This window comes from Nicotiana attenuata, unplaced genomic scaffold (assembly GCF_001879085.1).
Source record: "Nicotiana attenuata strain UT unplaced genomic scaffold, NIATTr2, whole genome shotgun sequence".
In the NCBI taxonomy this organism is placed as follows: Eukaryota; Viridiplantae; Streptophyta; class Magnoliopsida; order Solanales; family Solanaceae; genus Nicotiana; species Nicotiana attenuata.
This window is the reverse complement of record NW_017670266.1, coordinates 1,025,704-1,036,396: the sequence shown is the minus strand read 5'-3', so window position 1 is coordinate 1,036,396 and position 10,693 is coordinate 1,025,704. Positions and strand designations below refer to the sequence as shown.

At 34.5% G+C, this 10,693-nt stretch overlaps 1 protein-coding gene across 1 annotated transcript; it reads left to right on the top strand.

The window, feature by feature from the left end:
• The first annotated feature begins 229 nt into the window (after positions 1–229).
• Positions 230–1,938, top strand: LOC109236958 (elicitor peptide 6). The gene is made up of 2 exons (XM_019403197.1): positions 230–787; positions 1,619–1,938. The coding sequence occupies exons 1-2, from the start codon at positions 422–424 to the stop codon at positions 1,694–1,696; spliced, it is 444 nt and encodes a 147-aa protein (XP_019258742.1). The 5' UTR covers positions 230–421; the 3' UTR covers positions 1,697–1,938.
• Positions 1,939–10,693: the final 8,755 nt, after the last annotated feature.

The window sequence follows — 10,693 nt, the reverse complement described above, 5'->3', positions numbered from 1 at the left end:
AGTAAATTCACATTAATTGCAAGTAAATTATTATAATAAGTATTACTAATTGGTAACTAGATTAAAAAAGACATTATCATAAATTATATTGATAGTGTAAAAGTTCATTAATACTCCGAATATAACTTAGATCCTTTTTAAGGAAACAAGGGTGGTTTAGTCCAAGCGGACATTAAATTTGATGATATCAAATATAGATGTGTAGCCAATTAGACATGTGGCCACTGGCCGGTCAACTCCCTCTAGGACTCCATAAATATGATAATCTTGAATTGGTGATAAAATACAGCATATCTGTCAAAATATTAAACTAGAAAAGCCCAAAGTTCATTCAAGAACCTCATACCAAACCACACAGCAAAGCATTAAAGACCTGTTTAAAAAGAAGAGAAAGTTGAAAGAAACAACAAAAAGAAGGAAAATGGAAGATATTACAGAGAAAAAAGAGAGAGGTCGAGGTGATGAAGAGAGTAGCTTAACTAAAGTTTATGATATTTCCAAGAATCCAATTTTTTACTTACAAGAAGCTATTAGAGTTATTCTCAACTGTCTTGGTTTTGAATCTTCAAAACCTGAGTCGTCGTCTTCGTCGTCTTCTTCTTCTTCAAGTATGTCAGATCAAAAAGAAGAAAAAGAAGAAGAGAATATTAATGAAGAGAGTGGTGAAAAAGAAAATTGTGTTTTCCAAGAAGAAGATGGTCCTGAAGTGAAGCAGGCTTCAACAAATATTAACAACGAAAACCCTAGTACTCCATCAGCTAATGATCCACCTCAATCCCAAACACTTGTAAGACATCTTTTTCCTTTACTTAGTTGCTCTCTCTCTATTTCTCTCACACACTGGCAGATGTAGAGTGTAAGTTATGGGTTTATTCGAACCCTAGCTTTAACTCGGACTTTGTATAGGTGTTAAAAAATTCACTAAATAAGTATAAATAATTGATTTCAAACTCGCTAAATTAAATGAGTTGAAATTGGAACTGGAACCCATACAATTCAAATTCTGGATCCACATCTTTATATATATATATATATATATATATATATATATATATATGGCGCGCGCCTGCGTGCTTGCTTGCTTGCTAGCTCCATTAGAAGTGGTAAATTTGCTTAACTTTGGTGAAAAAAAGATGTTTTCGATTTGTTTTTTTCTGTTATTCAAACAAACAGCCCTTCGCAAGCTTAACCTTTCTCGTATTCCGACTATCAAGATAGGCTAATTAAATAAGAGATCCAGATCATGAAAAATGTTACGTAGTAAAGATGAACATAATGAGGAACTGAATTTTGTTTCTGTTTTTAAAAAAAACCGAAATTTAAAACACTTCTGGGGTAGCAGCAACCGAAATTACTTATCGTTGTAGAGAATCGATAAAGAATTAATAATTTTCTTTTCAAATTTATTTTTTCTAATCTAATAGGAGTAAATGTTCTTGAACAAAGGTAGGTAACTCAATCAAATATATAACTCCAATTATAGTATTCTTAAAAAGGTGTACACAAGGCTAAAATGAGAAATAAATTGTATCGGTGTATCTCGTTTTATAGTATTAAGAAAAAAGCCCAAAAATTAAAGTCATGTCACTTGTTTTATTTTGGTGTAAATTTCATGCAGATAGAAGCAGCAACAAGGAGGGGAAGAACACCACCAAGACCTGGAGTTAGCAGAGGAAGTCCTCCTCAGAACAATTAATTTAAGTTAAATCTCCTCTCAAAATCTATGACCCATTTCATACTTTGGTAAGACTGAGTTTGTTATATATATGGTCAATTTTCAAGATTAAGTTTTGCTGGCCTTTTATCTTGGTTTGATTTCCGTACATGTTAATTGTTTTATGTTGTTTTAGGTCCTTTATTTGTTTATATATATTGTATGATATAAGGATTTTATATATGCAAGTTAATTAGTACATAATCTACAAGTTATTTGTTGAAGTTTCTTTGCTAATTCTGTATTTCGCTTAACCTTGATATCTATCTCCAGTTGTTGACTGAATTTTCTAATTCTAACTTGATCGCCACTGTACTGTTACTGTTCATATTGCAAAATGATAATATTGGGACATTTAGTATTACTTATTGTTTACATGATGATATAAACTCAGTATAAATTAAAAATATACTCTTATAAATCAATATAAAAGAAGAGAACTATTTATAGTAGAAAGAATATTACAGAGAGAAATATGAGAAAGAGAATAAAAATATAATAGAATAAAAAAGTGAACAAATGTGTGGTAAAAATGAGAAAAAGAATATAGAAATATTAAACTAATGAGTGATAATTTGGAAAACATAAATTTAATGTGAGAAAAGTTTTGCTTGAATAAATTAGTTCTGTTTTTGCTTCTGGAAAAAAGCTAGAATTTGTAGCTTCTCTCCAAAATTAGAAAAATTGCTTCAGCTTAAAAACTCTTTTTTATTTTGGCCAAACATCTTACAGTTTTCAAAAAGTACTTTCTTGACCAAAAAAAGTACTTTTTATTTTCCACAAACTTGGCCAAACAGGCTCTAAATCAGAGTCTGGAACCAAAATGTTGTCTTTTTGGACAAAAGTAACATTAATAAGTGTAAAAAAAATAAAGTTACCATTCCATATATAGCGCGGTTTAAAACCGCGCTATACTTTAACGGTGTTTTAGCTGTTAAAGTATAGCGTGGTTTAAAACCGCGCTATATATGTATAGCGCATGAATTAACTGCGTTATATATATAACGCATGAAATCACTACGTTATACACGAAACCACTGGGCGACCCAATAGTTGAAGGGTAGTTATGAAGACGGTTTGTCNTAGTGTTAAGCTGCTCAGGGATCGTGAGGGTTTCAAAGATAGAGTGACAATAGTCAGAAACCGTTTTATGAACAATGTGCCAATATTTCTGATAAAAGAATGGGTGTAGTCCATCCGGACCGGGAGCTTTGAAAGATTTAAAGGAAAAGATAGCCCTAGTGATCTCATAGTTTTGTAGTGGTTTATCCAGGGCTAACAGATCAGTGACTGAGGATGAAATTGGGGAAGCTTGAATGCTTATCAAATTTGATGATTTGTGACTTGTTTGGTAGGTGTTTTGGAAATAATTAAAGGTGTGTTGAAGGATTTTATTAGGATCATTAATCCAATTGTTATGTTCATCCTTAAAAAAAGAGATACGGAACTGAATTTTGTTTCTGTTTTTAAAAAAAACCGAAATTTAAAACACTTCTGGGGTAGCAGCAACCGAAATTACTTATCGTTGTAGAGAATCGATAAAGAATTAATAATTTTCTTTTCAAATTTATTTTTTCTAATCTAATAGGAGTAAATGTTCTTGAACAAAGGTAGGTAACTCAATCAAATATATAACTCCAATTATAGTATTCTTAAAAGGTGTACACAAGGCTAAAATGAGAAATAAATTGTATCGGTGTATCTCGTTTTATAGTATTAAGAAAAAAGCCCAAAAATTAAAGTCATGTCACTTGTTTTATTTTGGTGTAAATTTCATGCAGATAGAAGCAGCAACAAGGAGGGGAAGAACACCACCAAGACCTGGAGTTAGCAGAGGAAGTCCTCCTCAGAACAATTAATTTAAGTTAAATCTCCTCTCAAAATCTATGACCCATTTCATACTTTGGTAAGACTGAGTTTGTTATATATATGGTCAATTTTCAAGATTAAGTTTTGCTGGCCTTTTATCTTGGTTTGATTTCCGTACATGTTAATTGTTTTATGTTGTTTTAGGTCCTTTATTTGTTTATATATATTGTATGATATAAGGATTTTATATATGCAAGTTAATTAGTACATAATCTACAAGTTATTTGTTGAAGTTTCTTTGCTAATTCTGTATTTCGCTTAACCTTGATATCTATCTCCAGTTGTTGACTGAATTTTCTAATTCTAACTTGATCGCCACTGTACTGTTANATATATATATATATATATATATATATATATATATATATATATATATATATATATATATATATGGAAATTTTAACTATAAAATAAAACTTTTAATTCTAATTTGAAAATAAAAGGAAAGAATTAATTTTGTTTTACGTATAACGAAAATAACAACTATTAAAAGTATTGGTTGATTTTTTAAAGAAATAATAAAAGACTTCTCTATTAAAGTATTTATATCTAAACACTTAAATCAAATAATGAAAAGAAACAAAAAATGAAAAAGGAATAGGAAAATACAAGAATTTTGGGGTAGTGGTTCGACCCTTGTACTGCAAGGACAAAACCATCTTCATAACTACCCTTCAACCATTGGGCCGCCCAGTGGTTTCGTGTATAACACAGTGATTTCATGCGTTATATATATAACGCAGTTAATTCATGCGCTATGCATATATAGCGCGGTTTTAAACCACGTTTTACTTTAACGGCTAAAACACCGTTAAAGTATAGCAACCGCGCTATATATAGAATGGTAACCTTTTTCTTTTTACACTTATTAATGTTACTTTTGTCCAAAAAGACAACATTTTGGTTCCAAACTCTATAAATCATTATATCTAATGAATTTCCAAAATTTTAAATATCGTTTTGACTCATCAGTCATCATTAATGAAAAATGTCATTACAATTAATGAATATATCATTGTTTCTGTTTCCTAGGAAAAGTACATAAATAAATTGAACTTATTTTCCATTCTGCCCCCTCCAGTTACAAATATTAGTTGTTTTGGCAAACAAAATTTTATTTCAAAATACTTGATATTTTAGAAAAAATAAAAAATATTTATTATTTATGTAAAAAAGTTAAAAGACCTAATATGGGCGGTAATAGTAATATCATTTAGAAACATGAATTAATTTGTGTTTTTTTTTCTCTATTAATTTGTGCTTCACTTGTCATTCATATGACAGGCAATAACTTCTTGGGTCCCTTCAAAAGATTCAAGATCTTCAAAAACATTATGATGTGGACCATCGCCATTAATATTGGGCATATTTAAAATAGTGGCTATTGCTTGACTCTTCTCTCATATACAAAAGCAAATTTAAGATTTAAGTTCTACGAGTTTTAACCTTTAAATTATGAGTTTAAATTTACTATTTAATGTAATATATATATATATATATAAAATTTATGCTCTACGTCGTATTGGGTTCAAATGAACCCGAAATCTGAGTATCCGCCACTGCTCGTATATATACCCATTTAGGTCATTGTGGAATGTTTAAGCATATTGAATGGTAGGGAAAGAGTAGCTTTGGGCCTTCAATCAATGGCGGCTGTAGTGTGAGTTCTGTTGATTCAACTAAAATTATTATTTTAGCTTTGAACTCGCTTTCTCTATGCAAATAAACAAGTATCAGTAGAACTAATTAACTAGATATCTATTGCGGAATTCACACTTTCAATTCAAAATTTAAAATGTTTAGATCTTGGATAGGTCAATAAGGTAAAATTGATCAATGCCAGGTGAACGCTATATGAGTTAGATACGTGAAACTGAAGACAGGTAAGATATGAGTTGGTAAATAGTTGACACCAGATTACAAACATGTAATCGGTGCTGAATAAATTTCGGGGGCATGGGAACCGAGAATGAAGATTTGAAAGGAAGATAATGGTTGGAAAAGACAGCATTCAATTAATAACCGTTACAAAGAATCTCTGTATTAATAGTCAATCGTTATGCGACCACCAAGAGGGGTTTTAATTCATTAAAGAAGAGCTTGATTTGGGGATCTTGTCTCCCTGAATAGAGCTATAAATAGGAGAACTTGTATCCATAGTTGGACACAAAAAATCATTTGTACTCAAAGGCTGAAATTTGTTCTTACTTGAGAAAAAATATTTTCTTTCTTTTATTCTAAGAATTTCTTTTATTATTGCTTCGGGATAAGCTAAATCACAGCGAGGCTTGTATTTTCTTCAAATGCTTGTAAAAATCTTATTTCTGTTCTTGTTTATTTTCATATTCTTGGATCAAAATAATTCACGTGTCTATAAACCACGTTACAAATTAAACTGTACCATTTTACGGGTAAATAGTTTGGCGCCCACTGTGGGGCATAGACAATTGTGTAATTACTTTGATCCATTCATTTTTTACTAACGCAATTTGATTCTTTTCTTTAGTAAAAGAAAAATCAGATATGGCAGCTAATGGTGTGAATAATGCTTACAATGTTGAAACACACAACGAGCGTGAGGATGTGTTCCCGCGGGATGACTCAACTAGTAAAACTCGCAACGAAGGAGATGAGACAACTCCTTTATGCGAAGAACAAAATCTTCGCCATATGAGAAGTCCAACTCCTGATGATGCAGATGATGAACATACTATTGAGACGGTCAAAATTTTGAGGGAGCAACAAAGATAAATTATGAAGCATCTCTCAAGACAAGACCTAGTTATGACGGAGTTGAATCAGGCACTTTCAGTTGCTTCCAATAACCCCAATGGGGGAATTCGAGTGCCTCCCAGCGTGCCTGAAAATCAAATAGTGTAAAAAAGCCGATAACGTCGCTCCGAGGCAGGGATTCGATTTTAATAAAAATGAAGCAGGTAGTGTAGGTAGTGGATCCGGGTACGACAACACCGCTAACGATACTTTCAAAATCTAGCTCATAAGATTCATGAGGGAAATTATTGAACGAATGGACCAAAATGCTAAAGAATTACATGCTCGGGTGAATCTGATCCCAGGAGCAACACCGGTGTTGAAGGGACCGGATTCAAAGAAATATATGCAGCTACCGTTCAAACCAAGTGTGGCCGCCGAGTTGATTCCGAAAAAATTTAAGATGCTAGATATCCCAAAGTATGATGGGACTTCGGATCCACAAGAGCATATCACGACTTGCACCATGGTTGTAAAGGGAAATGACTTGGCCCCGCACGAGATCAAATTTGTCTTGTTGAAAAAATTTAGTGAAACCCTAATTAATGATTCTTTAACTTGGTATTCCCTTTTACCTAAGTATTTCATTGATTTTTTTTGAAATGCTTGTAGATTCTTTTATTAAGGCTCATGCTGAGGCAAGAAAAGTCCAAGCTAGAAAGGCGGATATATTCAGAATTTTTCAAGGAGAATCCGAACTATTGCGAGAGTTTCTGATCCAGTTTTAGAAGGAGAGGATGTTGCTGTCAGCAGTACCATATGAGTGGGCAGCTAAAGCGTTCACAAAAGGTCTCAATCCACTAAGTTCTAATGCCTCCAAGAAACTAATGGAAAGTCTGTTAGAATTTCAAGCAACCACATGGGCAGATGTCCACAACAGCTATGAGTTAAAAATTAGTATGGAAGATGATCAAATGAGTACTTCAGTGTCATCCAAATGTCATAATCGTGATCGAAATCAGGAGAAGTTCAAAACTGATTTTGATTTTAGACCGAAGGTCTTCCAGGAGTCGCTTTTAGCCTTAAGAAAGGGTTGATGGGTGTGGAAATAAAGGCTTATAGTCATCGGATGGGTTTGCTCGGATAGAAGGGCAAATCGTGGTTGGACTAGCAGAGCTTTATAGGAGAAAGAACCATCAGGGTCCCGAGATTCAGCATACCCCGGTTATTCGACTACAACTTTAGCATCAGCCTATTAAAATTGGGTTCGACTATGAGAAACATTAAGGAACCATCAGGGTCCCGGATTCAGCATACCCCGGTTATTCGACTACAACTTTAACATCAGCCTATTAAAATTGGGTTCGACTATGAGAAACATTAAGGAGGCTAGGTTTCCGAAACCAATTCGCTCGGATCCTAGTCAAAGGAATCCTAATCTATGGTGTGAGTTCCATGGAATGCATGGTCACAGGACTGGGGACTGTCGGCATCTTCGTGAAGAGGTGGCAACCTTATTGAAAAATGTTCACCTTAGAGAATTCCGCCAAGATCTCTTCGTTAGTTGGGGTGAAGAATCGGCCTGAATCATATTTTGTTAGGAACGTATCGAGAGAGAATTGGATTTGGTTAGACAATGTGTGATTGGTAAACAAGGATCGGTTTTTTAGCAATATATCATATTTTTTGAGTGATCGGGCCAAAAATAATTATGCGAAAAATCGGGACGCTGGGGAGCCAGCCAAACCAGCTGCAAGGTCACCTCTCTTGACCATAAACATGATCTTTGGTGGTAACGAAATTAATGGGATTATAGTTTCAGCAGCAAAGAAGACAAAAATATTGGTAACTCATGGCAAGAGGATCCGAGAAGCTTCAAAAGATGATGATATCACCTTCACAGATGATGATGTTGATGGCCTTCTTCTACCACACAACGATACTCTGGTAATATCACTTAATGTCTTAGATTTTAAAATTAAACGTGTTTTAGTTGATCTAGATAGCTCAGTCAATATCATTCAATGGAGAGTCTTGGAGCAAGCAAAGTTAACTTGAAATATATTTCCGACAATAAAGCTTTTAGCCGGGTTCAACTTAACAAGTGTTACGACTCATAGAGAGATTTTGCTTCCCACGCTTGCTTGCTGAAGGCATAACGAAGACCACTTTGTTTGAAGTGGTAGACGATGACATAAGATACAACGTGATTCTTAGAAGGCTATGGATTCATGAAATGAAGGTTGTGACATCGACTTATCATCAACTGTTGAAGTTTCCAACACACGAAGGGATCAAACAGATTAGAGGAGATCAACCAGCTGTGAGACAAATGAATACAGTTACCTTGTCTAGTAGCAAAGCAAAAGAAACAAGCAAATAGCAACTACAGGAGCCGGTGCCCTCTTCCATCCCAATTGAAGATAATGGAGAAGATGAGTCATTGGATTTCTATCAGGTACCGAGGTCTTTTCAGGTACCGGAGGAAACAGATGCAGCCAAATCAACCGCCGAGGAGCTCGATCAAGATTCACGAAATTCTTAGAAAGGAAGTTCCACTTGGGAACGGGGTTGAACCCCGATCTAAGACTTAAAATTATTGATTTTCTTAAAGCTAACATCAATTGTTTTGCATGGTCACATTCATATATGACATGTATTCCATTGGAAGTGCCGTCCACAAACTAAGTCTGGATCTATTTCCTCCAGTAAGGCAGAAGAAACAACCGATAGCAGAGGTCAGAAATAGGTTTGTCAAAGAAGAGGTAACCAGTTACTGAATATAGGTTCAATTTGAGAGGCAAATTATCTTGATTGGTTAGCTAACATAGTGGTCGTACCTAAAAATAATAATAAATTTAGAATGTGTGTATATTATAAAGATCTAAATAAGGCATGCCCTAAGGACTCCTTCCCATTGACGAACATTGATCAAAAGATTGATGCTACGGCCGGGCATGATTTAATGAGTTTTCTTATGCGTATTCCGGGTATAATCAAATTAAGATGCACCCGGAAGATCAACAAAAAACCTCGTTTGTCACAAATTTTGGCATATACTGCTATAATATGATACCTTTTGGGCTTAAAAATGCTGGAGTCACTTACCAAAGACTCGTTAATAATATTTGAATAAAAAATTAGAAAGACAGTGGAGGTTTATATTGATGATATGTTAGTTAAGTCTCTCAATGCAGGAGGTCATTTGTCACATCCCCAAGAGATATTTGATATGATGAGAAAGTACAACATGAAGCTCAACCCGGTAAAATGCGCATTTGGGGTGGGCTTTGGGAAGTTTCTAGGGTTTTTAGTTTCTCAAAGAGGAATCGAAGTAAACCCTACTAAGATAAAAGCTATTGAAGATATTCCGGACCAATTGGCAAGCGTGAAGGAAGTACAAAGGTTAACTGGCAGGTTGGTGGCCCTAAGCAAGTTTATATCAAGGTCCTCGGAGAAGTGCCATCATTTCTTCACTCTTGAAAAAGAAGAATAATTTTGCGTGGACTCTGGAATGTTAGCAAACATTGAAATACTTAAAAAAAGGTACCTATCCAGTCATCCTCTGTTATCAAAACCTATGGAAAGAAAGTGGTTGTTAATTTATTTAGCGATTTGGGAAGTTGTGGTAAGTGTTGTTCTGATCCAAGAGGAGGAAGGTATGTAATTTCCTGTTTATTGTGCTAGTAAAACATATCGAGAGTGGGGACACGATATCCGCACCTAGAAAAATTAGCTCTAGCTCTCGTAGTCGCCTCTTGAAAACTTAGATCTTATTCAATGCCACCCAATAGCTGTTGTGATGACTTTTCCCTTGAGGAACGTCCTTCATAAACCTGAATTTTCAGGGCGTTTGGCTAAATGGGCGGCGAAAATTAATAAATTTGATATAGAATATAAACATAGGACAACTATCAAGTCAAAAGTTTCGGCCGACTTCGTGGCTAACTTTTGTTCGGGACTGATGCCTTTAGCTATTAAAGAAGTAGTACTGGTGTCGGGAACTGTCTCTGGTGTTTAGACATTGTATAAGTATAGAGCTCCAATGTGAACGAGTCCGGTCTTGGGATAATGATGGTAGGCTAGAAACCCGTATTTTAGTCATAGTTTGCCATTTAATTACTACATTTTATGTGTGTTTGATCTTAAATGATGGGGATTTGAACTTATTACGTGTTTTATGCCTTACAAGAAATGACTTCGAGCTATTAAAATAATTTGGAGCTAAAATCGAACAAGTGGAGCTTTGAAGTCTGAGTAAAAGCCCAAGAAATTAAACCGTGATTGCATTCGAGGTTCGAGGACCAAGTTTGGATATCGAAAAGTGAAGAAAAAAATTTACTCTGGAAAAATATCACTGACGTGCCGCATGAGGCGGCATTGCTGTGTTAATCTCTG